Source organism: Schistocerca nitens, chromosome 12, assembly GCF_023898315.1.
Source record: "Schistocerca nitens isolate TAMUIC-IGC-003100 chromosome 12, iqSchNite1.1, whole genome shotgun sequence".
Taxonomy (NCBI): domain Eukaryota; kingdom Metazoa; phylum Arthropoda; class Insecta; order Orthoptera; family Acrididae; genus Schistocerca; species Schistocerca nitens.
Window position 1 is genome coordinate 14110819 of NC_064625.1, and position 20421 is coordinate 14131239.

General features: G+C 44.8%; 1 protein-coding gene across 3 annotated transcripts in view; it reads right to left on the minus strand.

Moving 5' to 3' along the window:
- LOC126215042 (zinc phosphodiesterase ELAC protein 1-like) overlaps nt 1-20421 on the minus strand; it is a 70477-nt gene that overhangs the window by 23977 nt on the left and 26079 nt on the right. For all 3 annotated transcript variants that reach the window (XM_049941681.1, XM_049941680.1, XM_049941679.1), the window contains one exon: nt 8819-8999. In XM_049941681.1, the coding sequence (XP_049797638.1) occupies nt 8819-8999 (181 nt within the window). The remainder of the gene's footprint in view (nt 1-8818; nt 9000-20421) is intronic.

The following is a 20421-nucleotide window of genomic DNA, read 5'->3' on the forward strand; positions in this document are numbered from 1 at the left end:
GCGGTCAAGGGGGGTGTGGTTGGACTCGCTACGAGGCGCAAGGACACGCTCGCGTGGACGAAAGAGGAAAACAGGCATGCTCGGCCAGCAGTTGCATGGCGGTCTACCTCACAAGGCAGTCTTGAGTTTGTGGTGGACCTGCCTGATGTCAACTCCAGGCACTGTTCGCCGCATTGCTTCAGTGCCTATTTTCTCGGCGAGACACATCCCTGGAGACCATCTCTAACAACACTCTCCATCAAAGGTATAAGTGAGTTTGGTACATTCGTTTCGTTCAACGATTTTCATTGCAGTGAGTGTACTTGTTACTTGGTTGCCCTAATGTACGTGTCATTGAAGTAAGGGCAGCCGGCAGAGTGTGTAACCGCATGGAGACCAGCAGTTACTATTTCTTTTTAAAAATCCACTGGTTGGATTACTATTAGGAAGCGGATTAGCTCAAAAGTGTGTGTGTTATATTTAGGGTTTTTGGGACAGTATCCAAAAGTTTATGTATTGTCTGTATGAGACTTTCCGTGTATCTTGACTGCCATCAAATCGACGTACCTCGTATATTGCTGTAAAATTTGGGTCACTTCTATTGAAAGCGCTTACTCAGTTATTAGTAAAAACTCGTATTCTGTAAAGCTAGTCAATGTATGTAGATTCTTTACATACATGCATTTATTTGAAAGCACTCGCTCACTTGTTAATAAAGGCTCGTATTCAGTAAAAGACAATCATTAGTATGTGGAATTTTATACATGTGCATTTATCTGAATGCACTCACTCAGTATTAGTAAAAGAGCAACTGACTCTTCATTTATTTGCTGTTTATTGACCTCTTAACTTATATTAATTGACGTTTGGTTGGTGTTTGCTGTGTCTTTTTCTGTCTGTCTGAGGGTGTAGGAGTGGCGCCATGTTCTGCTTTGGTGCACAGAAGCTGTGACGTACCCATATTATTGCTCTTTTAAAAAAATTATTTGTGCCACATTTCTTTAGATCACTGTCTGATTGTAATTTATTGTTCCTTTAAGTATTGAAATCTCTGTAGCTCATCTCTTTAAGTCAGTTTTGGTAACTGTAATTTGCTGCCTTGCTTGAGAAACAAGCTATCTGTGATATTTTGGTATTGTCTTAAAGATGTCCACGTGTTGATTGTCTCTTAGCTGTTTTATAAATATTGTGTTGAATAAATTGTTAATTTATGTTCAAGGCGTGATATTATAGGGGCCTTGACCTTCCATGCTAAGTGTACCCCTCATCCCGACTTCCTCAATCACAAACATCACAATGGCTCCCTTAAGAGTGAGCAAGTGTGAAGCTTTCTTGGACCCATTGCACTGAGGGATGGACTGTGTACAGTGCAGAGAGGCCCTGAATGGCACTGAGAGAATCTGAACATGTGGCACCATTAATGTGTGGCCTTATAGAGGGCTAAGAGCTCTGCTCTAAATATTGAGCAGTGTTCCAGAAGCCGATATTAGAAACTGTACTTGCAAATGATGAAGGCACACCCGATAATCATACATAACGGTACTATCACTAAGTTGCATATGAAGATCGAAAAACTTACAGCAATAGATTGAATTCCGAGTAGTCTCCTTAGGAAGCAAATGAAGTTCAAGACGAACACGGGCCACTGCACAAAGCCAAGGCAGTGAAGCGTCCACACCCATCAGGTAGTGTGAAGTTAAGCTGCCAGAGCAATAGCCAAAAGCGAATTCCGGGAGGTAACAGAAAAAAGGACATGTCGCATACTGGCAGTGAAGGGAGTTACAGAAGGAGGCACAGGATGGATAGCTGGGCACGGCAGACGAACGGCCCGCGTATCCGCTGAGAAGATCATCATACTAGTATTCAAGCAGTAGTTTGGCAGTTTCTGGACAGAGACTCAACCGGGTTAATGTAAAACGCACCAGTGACCAAACAGATTCCACAATGGTGAATTGTATTTAGATGGCGTAAGATGGACAGGTGTGCAGATATGTAAACAAAACACTCTTACTACAGTTTCGAATGGACAAGGGATCAGTCCAAATGGAGGAGGGTGGTCCGATCCACTCCCCAGGAAGTACCGCCGAGGACACGAACGACAATGACGGACCGTGTATAGCGGGCGGCCAGGTTAAGACACGTGGGAGGACCGAGAAAGTTTTCTATCGAGCGTGAGCCCCAGGAATTTTGTAGTTTCAGCGAATCGAAGATCAGCAGGTCCAAGATGTAAAGACGGTAGAAGAAACCCATTTTGCCACCCGAAATTCATACAAACGGTTTGATCAGAGGAAAAGTGAAAGCCACTGTCGATGCTCCCCAAGTAAAGATGATCGAGACATCGCTGAAGGTGCTGCTCGGGGAGATGAGTCCACTGAGAACTGCAACAGATCGCAAAGTCGTCGATGAAAAAAGGCAGCCAGAGATGCCTGGTGGGAGGCAGGCTGCATTAAGGTTAATGGCTATAGCAAAGAGGATGATACTAAGGAAGGAGCCCTGAGGCACCCCTTTTTTCTGGACAATGGTGTCCGACAAAACTAGCCCCACACATAACTCGAAAACTTAGCTTTTTAAAAGTTCCTGATGGCAATAGGGCAGGCAGCCTCTGAAGTCCTATGTACATAGGGTATGGATGATACCAGTCCTCCAGAGGTGTCGTAGGCTTTCTCCAAATCAAAAAACATGGCCACAGTATGATACTTCCACAGAGAACCATTCAGGACAAGGGTTGAAAATGTGACAATACAATCCACTGTGGAACAGCGCTCTCAAAAACAACATTGTGCAGTGATTAGTAGATTGTGAGATTCGAGCCACCGTACCAACCGCCCATGAATCGTACATTCCTTCATCTTGCATACAGAGCTGGTGAGAGACGTGAGGTGGTAGCTAAAAGGAACGTGTTTGTCTTCGCCTGACTTAGGTTTGAGTATCACAGTGGCTTCATGCCATTATCTGTGAAACATGCCATCTTCCCAAATGTAACTGTACGTATGAAGGAGAAAGTGCCTGCGTGCAAGGGAGAGGTGCTGCAGCAACGTAAATATCGTCTGTCTCTGGGGTGGAAGATCGGGATGAAGTGACAGTGTGATATAGCAGTCACAATTCTGAAAGGAGAAGAGTATCAACCGAGCCGCCTCCACTCGTTTCCTATGGAGGAAAGCAGGTCGATAGTGGGTGGAGTGTGAAATCTCTGCAAAACAGCTGCCTAAGGATTGGAGATAGCAATAGCGCCCACAATGACATCACCTGCTACGGTCAGGTCAGAAGTTGAGGAATGGACATTGGTCCTAGAGAGCCATCCAAGGTTGTTCCACACGAGGTCAAACTGATTGAAACTGTTAAAAGAACTATAAAATGAAATCTCACTGGCTTCTTTGCTATACTGAAGAATGTGACAACACTGCACATGCAACTATTTACAGTGAATACAATTCACCATCTCAGGATAACAGTTAAAAATGTGGAGAGTATGTCTACACGTGTGCATCACATCACAGCATGCATCAGTCCACCAATGGACCGGGGCACAGTCTGCTAAAGATGAAGTGCAAGGTACGGAATGTTCTGTGACAGTAAGTATAACATTTGTAAGGTATTCTGCCTGGTAATCACAACTGGGAAAATGTTGTTCGTCAAAGGTTGCCAAGGGGGAGTAAAGCCTCCTGTCACTCTTAGAAAGCTGCCAATTGCATTTACATGTAGGTGGTGTTGGAGTCCACAACCAGAGAGCACACGGGAAATGGTCACTCAAGTACGTGTCAGAAGAGACCACTAGAGATGACGAGCAAGCTGGGCAGTGCATAACGAGAGGTCCAAATGGGATTACGTGTGCATTGGTCCTGAAGGGAACATGGGTTCTCCAGTGTGAAGACAAATGAGGTTGAGTTAATTGGAAAATCAGCCAAGAGGGCACCACCTCTCGGACAGGTTCTAGAAGAGCCTCGAAGGGGATGGTGTGCATTAAAGTCACCGAGCAGCAAAAATGGGTGAGGGAGTTGACCAATAAGTTGGAGGAAGCCTGGCCTGATGACACCAAATGACAGAGCAATGTAGATGTTGCAAAGAGAAATAGTGAATTGAGGAAGGAAATGCAGGCTGCAATAGCTTGCAGACGAGTGTTCAGTGAGATGGTCTGGTTAGCATGACTCCCCCACGAGATGGAATGCTGCCCTCAGAGGGGAGGGGGGGGGGGGGGGGGCGCAAGCCGAAAGGAAATGCAAGAGGTCAAAGCACACACAAGGACACAATTTTGTTTCTTGGAGGCAGAAAGCAAGCAGGTGCTGTGATTCCAAGAGCAGCCATAATTCCTCCTTGCTGGATCTAGTGCTGCAAATGTTCCATTGGATGTGAGTTATGACAGGAAAAGGGGAGGAGGGAACAAATGAAGGGATGACACCTCAGCAGCTGCCAAATGCAGACACTGCCACAAGGTGCACAGGCTGGAGGATCCCGTTCCAGAAGATCTACAGAGGTGTCACCATTCTCACTTTGTCAGTTGCAGATTTCAGGGCAGAGGAACAGCACCTAGTGCACACCAGGGAAATGGATGTCGTCTGGTTGAGGGTATCACATGGCGACACCGTCGAAGGGGATCTCCGTGTCAGGGAAGGAGAATACTGTTTCTCTTTGTTTGATTTCTTAAGAGTCCTTGCGGTAGGCAGATGAACACTCAGATGTCTGTGGGGCGCAGGGACATAAGAGGTCTTTGCAGCAATGTTCCTTTTGTCCTTTCCGGCCTGCCGGTCGTGAAGCCGGTGATTTCACTGCCGAGGACAACGATTTGGTGGCTTGCTGCACAGCTGGAGGAGGGGGAGATAGGGATGGGAATGCTACCATGATACTGGACAATTTTACAAATACAGTGCTGAATTTGAGGTCACAAGTCTGACTGGTCATGTCCTCCGTGGAGAGAGGCATAGTAAGACTGGTACTGTAAGTGCCAAATGATAAACTGCAGAACTTTCGACTAACCAACAACTTGCAAGTGACAGGGTGTGGTATTTTTCTCTTCACCCAAATTTCTTGGGCAAGCCGCTCATCGAGATACGTGGGACATTCCTGAGATGAGGCTGCAGGGTCACCATTGCAACTGATACAGCAGGGAGGAGGCAGGCAATTGCCCTCGGGAGCATTCCAACCACAAGCCAAATATCTGGCTGTGTTTTGACAGGGCATGCAAGTGTGGTTATAATGTTAACAATCGTAGCGACACATCGAGTTTGGATGTACGGTCAGACTGTGATGACTTCATAGCCTGCTCTGACCTTTGATGGAAGCACTACTCTATCAAACATGAGAAAAAGAGTGTGTGTAGCCACTAATGTTGCATCAACTTTTTTCACTATCCAATGGACTGCAGTGATGCCCTGATCAGAGACGTAAGTTTGGATTTCTCCCTCCGTCACACCATCGAGCATATAACATCGTGCGAAGAATTCGGCATTCGATGGGACTCGACACGAACAGGACAGTCGTGGAAGGGAGAAGCTGCATGCAAGTGTCGGGCATGAGAATGACAATTGGTCTCCAAAAGCCAAGTTCCATTATATAAATGAAACCACAATTTCACAGGGCTTGCAACTGCATCAACACCTTTCTGAATTATAAACAGATTAACTGTAGCGAAAGACTGACCTCCTCCAGTACGTGATACCATGAACTGAGGTGCAGCTGGGAAGTTCTGTGAATCTTTAGCCTCATTCAGTTTATGTTTTATAGACAGACTGAGATAGCGATTGGCTCATTGCGAAAAAATCCCCCACAATTGCCAGTGTCCCAATGGTGGGCTCCTTATGTCGTTGCCTAGTAACACCAATTGCAAGCCGGCTTTCCCTACCATACCGCTGGTAGTTTGGCTGGTAAAGCAGCCCTGTTGCCACACCACGAATAAACAGTACCACGTGGTGTCGTGCATTAGATGCATCAACGTTTGTCAGCTTTCGCTGTAACATCGTATTTTCTGGCATTTAAGTGTTCTGTTGTTGACAGGCATTGTGAATAAGTGCTATGTGTTGGCATTGCATTAATAACAAAAGTGCAGTACATCCGATACAAGATTTTCAGGAAAAGTGTCAGCCAAGAACATGTCCAGGGGCTGGGAAGATCAAGTTCTACTGCAAAACATTCCTCAGAATTAGACAATAGTAACCGACAAAACACATTATCACTCTGTTGTGACACAAAGCTCGAACAGTGCACTGAAGGAAAGCGGATATTTTGCAGGGACAAAGAAATATTCCAGGAGATAAAGTTGAAACAAGCACGCATGAGGCAGAGTTAATGGAACCTGTAGTGCTGTACAATCCAAAACTTCACACTACCAGGTCGACGAACTGGCTAAGCGTAAAGTTAACAGTTTGATAAGGCTTCCTCCGTATCATGCTCATTTAAACCAGACAATATATGAGCCTAGGTGAAAAGTATTGTCGCAAAAAACGACAAGTAGTGTACGCTCAGTGAGGCAGACATACTGACAAAGGAGGCCACTGCAAATGTTACATGACAGGGCTGGTCTCAATTTTTCAGCCATAGCAAGAAGGTAGTTAAGGAGAAATTGATTCATCAACGACTGTGACAAGTTTTGACGAACACTAACTTCTCTTGTTGCCATGTTGAAGTCTTGTTCGTCTTGTCAAAACACAGCAGAGTTTAGAAATATTCATCTCACTAACATTCTAATGCACTTGAAATTTTGACAATCACAAAACTAACAACTGAGAGCTTAGTCAGGTCAATAGTTTATGAAACAACCCATTCTTAGTATAAAAATAAACTTGTAACTTCACATATATTGTCACAAAACCCACAGCAGTTATCGTTTCACAAGCTATCAATGGCTCTCAATAACTACATTATTTCACTGAAAAAATCTGTAGTTGTTTGAATATCACAGTAGATACAGAAGTTACACATAGTAATCATTTGGCAAAACACATTTGTCTTTGCACACTATCATTTGGCAAAATCTTGTTTTGCTATCTCAAACCATTTGTGAGACAAGAATTTGGTGAATATTTCATTCTAGTTTTTTTTCACTGACGCACAAGTACATACATTCCATTTTCTCGAGACTCGAACAGACAGCGATATACTTCCAAGTTTAAAGAATAATTCCATATATTATCTACATTTAATACTCAGCAACAGTCAACTTAACACGCACCAAACAGAAATTCATAGTGATATCTACTTTTCACTGCAATCTAAGAATTTCTTGCAGTAGCTTACCTACTACTGAAATATCATAACTGGCCATCAAGAAGCTGATGAATGAAACTGTAAGATGTGCGAGAATGAGAGTTTATTACCTAGTAGTTTCTTCAAAATTGTTTGAGGAAGATCACAGATCGGCGGACTTGCCATTCACGCTGTCAAGCGAGTCTGCCAGTTTCCACGCCCAGTAGGCCCGGCACTAAACTATACTGTAATCATTGCTGACGTGCTTAGCACACGCTGGCAATTATGCTTCCCTCCCCTCGCTCCGTACTGAACTGTCAAAAGTCTTAACTTATTTTAAATGCACTACAATTGACAATGTGCCTACACATCACTCCGAGTTAAAACGTGATGATATTATTGTGCATTTTCTTCCCCTAAATCTCATCAGACTGATTCAACCCCTAGACAGGGCATAACAGCACCATTTAAATGGCACTGCCGTGGGCTATTTCTTGAGAATCGTCCAGTAAGGTTGTGGATGAAAAACAAAAAATGAATGACATACTGGTAGTAAATATGAAGCACTATTTACTACTGTGCGGAAGCCTGGGATAAAGTGGAAACAGAAACTCTTCAAAGGTGCTGCAGAAACTGTGATAGGCTTGAAGAAGACGAGTAAGAAACTTTTGAGAACTTGACAGATATGGTAATCCCCAGATGCAACGGCATGGGTATATGTGAGATGGACGATTGGGTTGTCACGGACAATTTGCAACAAATCACAGACCAAGAAATCATTTAAACTGTGTTACAGTTAAACACTGACAGAACCAAAGAGCCCAAAGTAAATGATACATGTGACAGTGACAGCTAACAATGACTTTCAAGCACTAGAGGTATCTTACAAGAACCTGCTGGGTACAGTACAACACAAAAAACACAGCACACGCATTGTTATTATAGAGTGCCCTAAGATTTGTCAAACAGTGCAGTGAGCCAATGGTGGCTGATGTTCTCCTAATGAAAAGATGGCAGGCCATCATTGCCCGAAAATGTGAAATACGACACAAGAAAAACAAAAATTACTGAGTTTTTTGAATGAGTAATTCACATGTCACAAATTATTAAGTACAGTATGGTGCATATTAATGTACTGTAATATTAAAAACATTATTTTAATAAAGAAAATAAGTGTAGCCTACAAGGAGATTTTTGAACCCCTATGATCTTGAAAACTTTAAAAAATACATAATTATACAATACAAAATACCTTAGTACATATTATATCAACTAAAATAATTTTTTGAAAACATAATTGGATAGATGAAAAACCTACCCACCAAGCAGTGGCAAGGGGGGCAAGGGGGGGGGGGGGGGCATACAGGTCAAAGAAATTTGCAAGCTTTCAGAGCCAGCGGCTCCCCCTCTGGCAGAAGGGTTGAAGGGGAAGGAAGAGGGACGAAGGAAGGACTGGTGAGGCTTAGGAGGTGGGGAATGTTAGGAAAAGTCATGCAGAACCCCGGGATCGGGCAGACTTTCCAGACAGAATGAGAAGGGAATTCCGAGGCACAGTACACCGACTGAAGACCTAATACAGTTGACGAGGCTGATATACATCTCGGTATTAGTCATGAAATTTAAATAAGTAAAAGATGTTAGCGAAGATATGAACCTGACTTACCCCTTCGGCATCATGTGCGGTCTGACGGTATCGCTGGCTGTAATGGTACAGTACGAGGACACTGGCTCCAATATCCTTTGCAAACTGGGCAGCCATTGCAGGGGTGGAATGGCCATTTTCCAGGGCTTTGTCCCTGAGAGCCTCTTCCAGCGTCGCCTCGTGTACTACGATATCACTATTCCTGTAAGTACACACCACCGTCAGATGATTCCATCTCCACTCAGTCCAGAGATCGTTGAAACAATAGAAATGTTTTAACTATGTGGTTCCGGAGACCTTTTAAAATGTGAAATATCTACGATGTACATATGCAGACTGAAGCGGCACGAAAATTTGTACCGAGGCCGGGATTCGAACCCAGGTCTCCTGCTCACTAGGGAGATGTGCCAACAAATACACTACTGGAGGTACACTGACTTTGCACAGCTGCATAGATTACCCTAGAACGCCTCCCTCCTTAATCCAAATTCCAATTCACAGCTCACCCCACTTGGTTTTTCCCCCCTAAACTGGAACAGCACAGCACAGGCTATCCAACCGTATTGGAACAGCACCTCAGCTCTCAAATGAAACAGGTGATCCTGCACGAGAACCGAGCATAGTTTCACGACTGCACAGGCTACTCTAGCTACCCTCCCTCCTCCATCCAATTCCCGTTCATGCATCAGCCCATTTGGTATTCCCCTAACTCCCAGCCATGCTACAAATTTTCATTGTTGTCAGTCCCCTTACAGCTGACAGTTATCCATATTCACAACTGCAAATATATTTTTTGTACGCTGGATCATAGTCAACACTGCTTCAACTTATCTGACTTTTTTAAGACTGCCCAGGAACACAACAAACTCTCAAGTTTCTGGATACACACTTAAGAGTAAAATCATTACGTCCATTGCCAACCACAAGATCGAATTCCACGTAATGACACTGTGGGCCAGTGATACAATAAGAGAAGTATATCATAAGTGCAGAGAGAAACAGGAAATCATTCTAGCAATGATACGGGCTGCTAATGGGGAAACCCACTTTAGCAAAAGGGAGATTGTTACGGATGGGCACCTTCGAATGGGCACCCACTGTCCAGAAATAACTGAGCTAGTCGACTATTTGTCCAAGAATAAGAATAAGAATCTTTATTAGCCGTTCAGTATTTTATTATACAATGGGCTTCGTCAATAAGTTCAATTACAGTATAAAGATGATTATATTCTCGTAACAATGTATATATAAATGATATGAATGTTAGTGTAGTACAATAGTGCACATTTTATATATTGTTAATTTTACAATAAGAAAGAAAACATTATACAGATTTATATTAAGCAGGCAATATTCATGTTGATGACACTATGTCATTATCATATACATGTTGATAGCACTATGTCATTATCCTAAGCTATTGATACAAATATAGAGCACTCGAAATAGGTCTATTATGCCTATATGTTAGATATTGTTTTTCCAAATTTAGGTCCTACTACAGGCAGAGGTACTTTTCTCTATGTTAAAACAACAAATCTGCCATATTACCATCTTCATATTCATCAACTGAGTAAAATGCTTTACCTTTGAGCCATTGACCCAATGTTGTCTTAAATTTATTTTTAGATACTGTTTGTACAATTTTAGGGAGCATATTAAACAGTTCGAGGCCTACATATTTATAACTATTATGTATAATTATAATAGAGGGAAACATTCCACGTAGGAAAAATATATCTAAAAACAAAGATGAAGATGAGTGACTTACCAAATGAAAGTGCTGGCAGGTCGACAGACACACCAACACAAACATACACACAAAATTCAAGCTTTCGCAACAAACTGTTGCCTCATCAGGAAAGAGGGAAGGAGAGGGAAAGACGAAAGGATGTGGGTTTTAAGGGAGAGGGTAAGGAGTCATTCCAATCCCGGGAGCGGAAAGACTTACCTTAGGGGGAAAAAAGGACAGGTATACACTCGCATACACACACATATCCATCCACACATATACAGACACAAGCAGACATATTTAGAGACAAAGAGTTTGGGCAGAGATGTCAGTCGAGGTGGAAGTGAAGAGGCAAAGATGATGTTGAATGACAGGTGAGGTATGAGTGGCGGCAACTTGAAATTAGCGGAGATTGAGGCCTGGTGGGTAACGGGAAGAGAGGATATACTGAAGAGCACGTTCCCATCTCCGGAGTTCGGATAGGTTGGTGTTGGTGGGAAGTATCCAGATAACCCGGACGGTGTAACACTGTGCCAAGATGTGCTGGCCGTGCACCAAGGCATGTTTACCCACAGGGTGATCCTCATTACCAACAAACACTGTCTGCCTGTGTCCATTCATGCGAATGGACAGTTTGTTGCTGGTCATTCCCACATAGAATGAATCACAGTGTAGGCTGGTCAGTTGGTAAATCACGTGAGTGCTTTCACATGTGGCTCTGCCTTTGATCGTGTACACCTTCCGGGTTGCAGGACTGGAGTAGGTGGTGGTGGGAGAGCATGGGACAGGTTTTACACCGGGGGCGGTTACAAGGATAGGAGCCAGAGGGTAGGGAAGGTGGTTTGGGGATTTCATAGGGATGAACTAAGAGGTTACCAAGGTTAGGTGGACGGCGGAAAGACACTCTTGGTGGAGTGGGGAGGATTTCATGAAGGATGGATCTCATTTCAGGGCAGGATTTGAGGAAGTCGTATCCCTGCTGGAGAGCCACATTCAGAGTCTGGTCCAGTCCCGGAAAGTATCCTGTCACAAGTGGGGCACTTTTGCAGTTCTTCTGTGGGGGATTCTGGGTTTGAGGGGATGAGGAAGTGGCTCTGGTTATTTGCTTCTGTACCAGGTCGGGAGGGTAGTTGCGAGATGCGAAAGCTGTTGTCAGGTTGTTGGCGTAATGCTTCAGGGATTCCGGACTGGAGCAGATTCGTTTGCCACGAAGACCTAGGCTGTAGGGAAGGGACCGTTTGATGTGGAATGGGTGGCAGCTGTCATAATGGAGGTACTGTTGCTTGTTAGTGGGTTTGATGTGGACGGACGTGTGAAGCTGGCTATTGGACAGGTGGAGGTTAACGTCAAGGAAAGTGGCATGGGATTTGGAGTAGGACCAGGTGAATCTGATGGAACCAAAGGAGTTGAGGTTGGAGAGGACATTCTGAAGTTCTTCTTCACTGTGAGTCCAGATCATGATGATGTCATCAATAAATCTGTACCAAACTATGGGTTGGCAGGCCTGGGTAACCAAGAAGGCTTCCTCTAGGCGACCCATGAATAGGTTGGCGTACGAGGGGGCCATCCTGGTACCCATGGCTGTTCCCTTTAATTGTTGGTATGTCTGGCCTTCAAAAGTGAAGAAGTTGTGGGTCAGGATGAAGCTGGCTAAGGTGATGAGGAAAGAGGTTTTAGGTAGGGTGGCAGGTGATCGACGTGAAAGGAAGTGCTCCATCGCAGCGAGGCCCTGGACGTGCGGAACATTTGTGTATAAGGAAGTGGCTTCAATGGTTACAAGGATGGTTTCCGGGGGTAACAGATTGGGTAAGGATTCCAGACGTTCGTTTTTTTAACTATTATGTATCTTGGACAATCTAGAGTATGGCAGATCAATTGTGTGGTTTCGTCTTGTATTGTGGGTGTGGACAGATGACCTAAGGGGGTATTGAGCTATGTTTTCTTTTACGTGTAATAAGCAATAATAGATGTACAAACAAGGAACTGTCATGATGTTAAGGTTTTGAAATGTTCCCTGCATGTATCCCTAGGAGATAAACCCACTATACATCGAAGAGCTTCTTTTTTTGCCATCTGAAAATTGATATTGAATTGGGAGAATTTCCCCAGAGCAGAATACCATATGAAAGATGGGGGTGGATATAAGCAAAGTATGAATGCAGCAGTAAGTTTTGGCTGACATTACTCCTAAGCTTATAAAGTAGGTACATAGCATGGGCAAGTTTAGAACAGATGTATGTGATATGTTTATCCCAGCTAAGTTCACAGAAGATCACTTGATATCTTCTTTATGACAAAGTTTGAGAGACCATAGAAGTCCTCTGCTCTGGAACTACTTAGTTTGCCTATTGCTTTGCTAACATTTTCAGTTACTGTTCCCCAGCAGAATTTATGGACTACATACTTATTTGAACCTAAAAGAGTTTTAGCATCAAGCATAGCTTAAGGGGGGGGGGGGGACAAATCTGGTTGTAAAATGAAGTTAACAAAGTGTGAGTTTAATGGGGCTATGGGTATAGCTAATTGAGTTTTTGGTCTATTTATTTCACTTTTAATTACTTCCCAGGCAGCTTTACAGCTGTTTCTGGATTTAAGAATATAGTTATCATTCACCCTACATTTTGCCAAACTTATTTCAGATCTATGATTTTTTCTTATTCTAATGTACATCTCTTTGTACTCGCTGCTGTTATGAGATCTGTCCTTAAACATAAGAAGTGTAATCCTGATGCTGTTGAGGTATGGTGTAAACCAATTATTTAGTCTCTGTGGTTTATGAGCTTGGTTATTAATCTGTCTCTTTACTAACCTGGGACAACACCCATCAAATATTCTTGCAATTTCCTCTATAAATAATTTGCTTGTGTTATTCACACCCATATCTTTGTATAAGATGTCATTCCAGTTAACTGACCTCAATCTAGTTCTAAACTCTCTTATGTTGCATTCATTCATAGGTCTAACAGTTTTGTGTTGTTCATCTGGAATGCTGACTGGAACTGTAATCCATAGGCCATCATGGTCAGCTAGGCCTAACTTGACTACTCCAATTTCAACATTATTTTCATGGATTATACTTATTATATTGTCTAAGCATGCATTATATCTTCTAGGCTTATAATTTAGACAATAACAATCAAAAGCTCTTAGGCTATCCAGGAATTCCAATATGATATGACTCTGTACCCTGATACCCATATTAATATCACCAAAAATTAAGATTCTTTGGTATTTATATTTAGGCTTAGTTAGTAAGACTAAAAGTTTTTTTTTAAATTTACTATAAATTCATATTCACTAGAAGATGGTGTGCGATATACAGATGCAACAATAATATTATGTTTAGGTATATGTACAACTGCAGCCTCAAAGGTGGTGTCTATACACAGGTCTGTGACATCAATAGTAAAGTATTGTAGATTTAGTCCATTCTTAATATATATTGCAACACCCCCATGTCCAATTGTTGATCTGCGATACTACTAGCTAAGGAGTAACCAAATGCAATATTGAGGTCAATTTCTGATGAATATAGCCAGTGCTCATTTACACTAAGTATACCACAGTTGGAAGTTTCTAACCAGTACTGCAATATATATAAACACAAAATTCAAGCTTTCACAACGAACTGTTGCCTCATCAGGAAAGAGGGAAGGAGAGGGAAAAACGAAAGGATGTGGGTTTTAAGGGAGAGGGTAAGGAGTCATTCCAACCCCGGGAGCGGAAAGACTTACCTTAGGGGGAAAAAAAGGACGGTATACACACACACACACACACACACACACACACACACACACACACACACACACAAGCAGACATATTTAAAGACAAAGAGTTTGGGCAGAGATGTCAGTCGAGGCAGAAGTGCAGAGGCAAAGATGTTGTTGAATGACAGGTGAGGTGTGAGTGGCGGCAACTTGAAATTAGCGGAGATTGAGGCCTGGTGGATAACGGGAAGAGAGGATATATTGAAGAGCAAGTTCCCATCTCCGGAGTTCGGATAGGTTGGTGTTAGTGGGAAGTATCCAGATAACCCGGACGGTGTAACACTGTGCCAAGATGTGCTGGCCGTGCACCAACGCATGTTTAGCCACAGGGTGATCCTCATTACCAACAAACACTGTCTGCCTGTGTCCATTCATGCGAATGGACAGTTTGTTGCTGGTCATTCCCACATAGAATGCGTCACAGTGTAGGCAGGTCAGTTGGTAGATCACGTGGGTGCTTTCACACGTGGCTCTGCCTTTGATCGTGTACACCTTCCGGGTTACAGGACTGGAGTAGGTGGTGGTGGGAGGGTGCATGGGACAGGTTTTACACCGGGGCGGTTACAAGGGTAGGAGCCAGAGGGTAGGGAAGGTGGTTTGGGGATTTCATAGGGATGAACTAAGAGGTTACCAAGGTTAGGTGGACGGCGGAAAGACACTCTTGGTGGAGTGGGGAGGATTTCATGAAGGATGGATCTCATTTCAGGGCAGGATTTGAGGAAGTCGTATCCCTGCTGGAGAGCCACATTCAGAGTCTGATCCAGTCCCGGAAAGTATCCTGTCACAAGTGGGGCACTTTTGTGGTTCTTCTGTGGGGGATTCTGGGTTTGAGAGGATGAGGAAGTGGCTCTGGTTATTTGTTTCTCTACCAGGTCGGGAGGGTAGTTGCGGGATGCGAAAGCTGTTGTCAGGTTGTTGGTGTAATGCTTCAGGGATTCCGGACTGGAGCAGATTCGTTTGCCACGAAGACCTAGGCTGTAGGGAAGGGACCGTTTGATGTGGAATGGGTGGCAGCTGTCGTAATGGAGGTACTGTTGCTTGTTGGTGGGTTTGATGTGGACGGACGTGTGAAGCTGGCCATTGGACAGGTGGAGGTCAACATCAAGGAAAGTGGCATGGGATTTGGAGTAGGACCAGGTGAATCTGATGGAACCGAAGGAGTTGAGGTTGGAGAGGAAATTCTGGAGTTGTTCTTCACTGTGAGTCCAGATCATGAAGATGTCATCAATAAATCTGTACCAAACTTTGGGTTGGCAGGCCTGGGTAACCAAGAAGGCTTCCTCTAAGCGACCCATGAATAGGTTGGCGTACGAGGGGGCCATCCTGGAACCCATGGCTGTTCCCTGTAATTGTTGGTATGTCTGGCCTTCAAAAGTGAAGAAGTTGTGGGTCAGGATGAAGCTGGCTAAGGTAATGAGGAAAGAGGTTTTAGGTAGGGTGGCAGGTGATCAGCGTGAAAGGCAGTGCTCCATCGCAGCGAGGCCCTGGACGTGCGGGATATTTGTGTATAAGGAAGTGGCATCAATGGTTACAAGGATGGTTTCTGGGGGTAACGGATTGGGTAAGGATTCCAGGTGTTCGAGAAAGTGGTTTGTGTCTTCGATGAAGGATAGGAGACTGCATGTTATGGGTTGAAGGTGTTGATCTACGTAGGCAGAGATACGTTTTGTGGGGGCTTGGTAACCAGCTACAATGGGGCAGCTGGGATGATTGGGTTTGTGAATTCATCCTGACCCACAACTTCTTCACTTTTGAAGGCCAGACATACCAACAATTAAAGGGAACAGCCATGGGTACCAGGATGGCCCCCTCGTACGCCAACCTATTCATGGGTCGCCTAGAGGAAGCCTTCTTGGTTACCCAGGCCTGTCAACCCAACGTTTGGTACAGATTTATTGATGACATCTACATGATCTGGACTCACAGTGAAGAAGAACTCCAGAATTTCCTCTCCAACCTCAACTCCTTTGGTTCCATCAGCTTCAACTGGTCCTACTCCAAATCCCATGCCACTTTCCTTGATGTTGACCTCCACCTGTCCAATGGCCAGCTTCACACGTCCGTCCACATCAAACCTACCAACAAGCAACAGTACCTCCATTACGACAGCTGCCACCCATTCCACATCAAACGGTCCCTTCCCTACAGCCTAGGTCTTCATGGCAAACGAATCTGCTCCAGTCCGGAATCCCTGAAGCATTACACCAACAACCTGACAACAGCTTTCGCATCCCGCAACTACCCTCCCGACCTGGTGGAGAAACAAATAACCAGAGCCACTTCCTCATCCTCTCAAACCCAGAACCTCCCACAGAAGAACCACAGAAGTGCCCCACTTGTGACAGGATACTTTCCGGGACTGGATCAGATTCTGAATGTGGCTCTCCAGCAGGGATACGACTTCCTCAAATCCTGCCCTGAAATGAGATCCATCCTTCATGAAATCCTCCCCACTCCACCAAGAGTGTCTTTCCGCCGTCCACCTAACCTTGGTAACCTCTTAGTTCATCCCTATGAAATCCCCAAACCACCTTCCCTACCCTCTGGCTCCTACCCTTGTAACCGCCCCGGTGTAAAACCTGTCCCATGCACCCTCCCACCACCACCTACTCCAGTCCTGTAACCCGGAAGGTGTACACGATCAAAGGCAGAGCCACGTGTGAAAGCACCCACGTGATCTACCAACTGACCTGCCTACACTGTGACGCATTCTATGTGGGAATGACCAGCAACAAACTGTCCATTCGCATGAATGGACACAGGCAGACAGTGTTTGTTGGTAATGAGGATCACCCTGTGGCTTAACATGCGTTGGTGCACGGCTAGCACATCTTGGCACAGTGTTACACCGTCCGGGTTATCTGGATACTTCCCACTAACACCAACCTATCCGAACTCCGGAGATGGGAACTTGCTCTTCAATATATCCTCTCTTCCCGTTATCCACCAGGCCTCAATCTCCACTAATTTCAAGTTGCCGCCACTCACACCTCACCTGTCATTCAACAACATCTTTGCCTCTGCACTTCTGCCTCGACTGACATCTCTGCCCAAACTCTTTGTCTCTAAATATGTCTGCTTGTGTCTGTATATGTGTGGATGGATATGTGTGTGTGTGCGCGCGAGTGTATACCCGTCCTTTTTTTCCCCCTAAGGTAAGTCTTTCCGCTCCTGGGATTGGAATGACTCCTTACCCTCTCCCTAAAAACCCAAATCCTTTTGTCTCCATCTTTGTTTTTAGATATATTTTTTCCCCACGTGGAATGTTATATATAGAAACAAAGATGATGTGACTTACCGAACGAAAGTGCTGGCAGGTCGATAGACTGTCTGCTTGTGAGATGTCTGCTTGTGTCTATATGTGTGGATGGATATGTGTGTGTGTGCGCGCGATTGTATACCCGTCCTTTTTTCCCCCTAAGGTAAGTCTTTCCGCTCCCGGGATCGGAATGACTCCTTACCCTCTCCCCTAAAACCCACATCCTTTCGTCTTTTCCTCTCCTTCCCTCTTTCCTGATGAGGCAACAGTTTGTTGCGAAAGCTTGAATTTTGTGTGTGTGTTTGTGTTTGTTTGCGTGTCTATCAACCTGCCAGCGCTTTTGTTTGGTAAGTCTCATCATCTTTGTTTTTAGATATATTTTTCCCGCGTGGAATGTTTCTCTCTATTATATATATATAATCCAGATCGACAGATCTGGTGGGCGAGCGAGCGTGGGGGACGAGGACCGTAACTGTATTTGGAAATGGCGTGTCCGAAGAACACTTGTCATACCACTTCTGCAGATGCTCTAGCCGTGTGAGCTGTGGCACCATCCTGTCGGAAGCACATTTCCCTCACATTCACTCGATGCCTTTCGAGTTCCGGACGAAGAAAGTAGCGCACTGATGCCAGAGTAGGTGCAGTTCCTCCACTTCAAAAAATTAATGTCCAACAATCCCTATCTTAGAGACACCGCACCACACTTATGTTTGATTTGGGGAATGGTTTTTGGGGCAGCTCTCATTGGTTCTCCAATGTCCAGTACTGACCGTTATAAGCATTAACGTAACCGTCGAGATGAAAATGGGCTACGTCACTCATGAATACTGGGACATCTGCTTCTCCAATAACAATAACATCCACTATGGCAGAAAATCCAAATCACTTAGTTGCTGGACAATCATTTTGTACGAGTTAAATTTGAGACTATAACAAAAGACGCAACGAAGCAAACCCCATGAGGTATCCAGCAATACAGCCAGTCACTCAGCGAATTGTTTTGGACGGGTGAGAACTGCCGTTCTCAGTATGTCTTCTTTTTCTGGAGTTCGAATTCAACAGGGAAGGCCAGATAGTTTCCTTTTTCATCACAGATCCAGTATTTCTAAATGCTGCAACCCATCAGAGTATAGTGTTTCGATCTGGGACCACATCTCTATGTCCGACATTAAACTTTCGACAGAAAAGGTGCCGAACCGTGACTGCAGAATCATTCTTCCTAAAGTACTGCTCAACTGTGAACATATGATGCTCTATGCTCCAGCACTCTGTAGCAACTGAAACCACACTGAGCAGTCTGCCAACACTTGCTCAAGGTCAGCCATTGTTGAGTAATAGCAGTTTAAAAAACACGTTTCCTCTGCCCCACCCTGTACTTCTGAGAAAGCTGTTCACTACACACCGTCGAACGTGAGCCTACGCAGCAGACGCCCCTTTCCGTTCTCGAGTTACCCGACAACATTATCAATTGCAATTCGACTAGGTCTCGTCACGTTTCTGGACGCGTGTGGCACCGTACGTCTACACACAGGTTCAGCAATTCCTTTAACTTATAGGCCAGCGATGTGTCGGTGCAGAGCAGGTGCCGGATAGTGTGCCAAATGTTTTCTGTCCAGTTCAGATCAGGCGAATCTGGTGACAGAGACATTGACGTGAGGTTACTGTCTCGCTCCTCCGACCACTGGAGCACTGTTCTGGCCTCGTGACACGTGACGCGGACCGTTATCCCACTCTGAGATGGCATCGTCATCGGCGAAACACGATCGAGCACAAAAGGGTGCGTGTGGTCTGGAGTGACGTTCTCGCAGTCACAGCTAACTCTGTGTCCTCAATTGCTACTACAGGACCCACGGAAGCTAAGCAAATGTCTCCCACAGTACAGTGCTGCCTCAATTAGCCTGTCACCGTGGTGCAGTGCACATTTTGAGCAGCCATTCCGCACGGACGGAGCTTTATCTAGACAACTGTTAACCTGGTGTCAGAATGAATGCGATTCGTCCGTCTGGGGGACACCTGTCCATTTTCTGTGGTCCAATCTCGACAACCTCGCATCCACTCCAAACACAACTGACGAGGTCATCGGGCCGGTGTGGAAACACGTAGGGATCGTCCGCTGTAGAGCCCTGTGATCGACAGTGTGTGGTGAATGGTGTTCTCCAGTGCTCAGTACTCAAAAAATATCAATGTTAAGTGTTTAAATACCAATGTTTTGATATTAATCCTGCAGGAAAGTTTTTGTAGAATGTAATTACTTTAGGATTAAAGCAGAGCACTCACCAAAAAGCAAAAGGGTTGATTTGTTGATAGGTACACACAACAGAAGGGAAACTTGCTATGCCTTGACATGGTCCTGACTAGACTAACAATGCCAATGTTATTTTTTGGCAGGTAGATTGGTTTTGGTGGGTGTAGTGTGGGATTATGTGGGTACACGGAGAGGGAGGGGAGAGGTATCGGAGGCGAGTGGCTAACGGCTCGGAGGGAGGCGGCCAGTTGAGGGCTAGGAATGTGGATGGGAGAGGTGCAAGGTATATGGTCCGGCACGATTGCAGTGGCCATTGGGAAGTAGTGTACACCAAAGGGAATGTGAATTGGGAGGGGTTGACAGGGTAGACGAAGTGGAAAATGTTGGGTGGAGGGTGCTGGGAAAGTGCATTACTCAAGATTGGGGCCAGGATGCTTATGGGAGCAAAGGATGTGTTGTAAGGGTAACTCCCATCTACACAGTTCTCAGAAGCTGGAGGTGGAGGGAAGGATCCCGATGGTTTCAGTTGTGAAGCAGCAACTGAAATTGTGCTTGTCCTACATCTACCCAACTCACCTGATACCACCACCATCACAACCAGTCTAGCTGGCACAAGTAGAG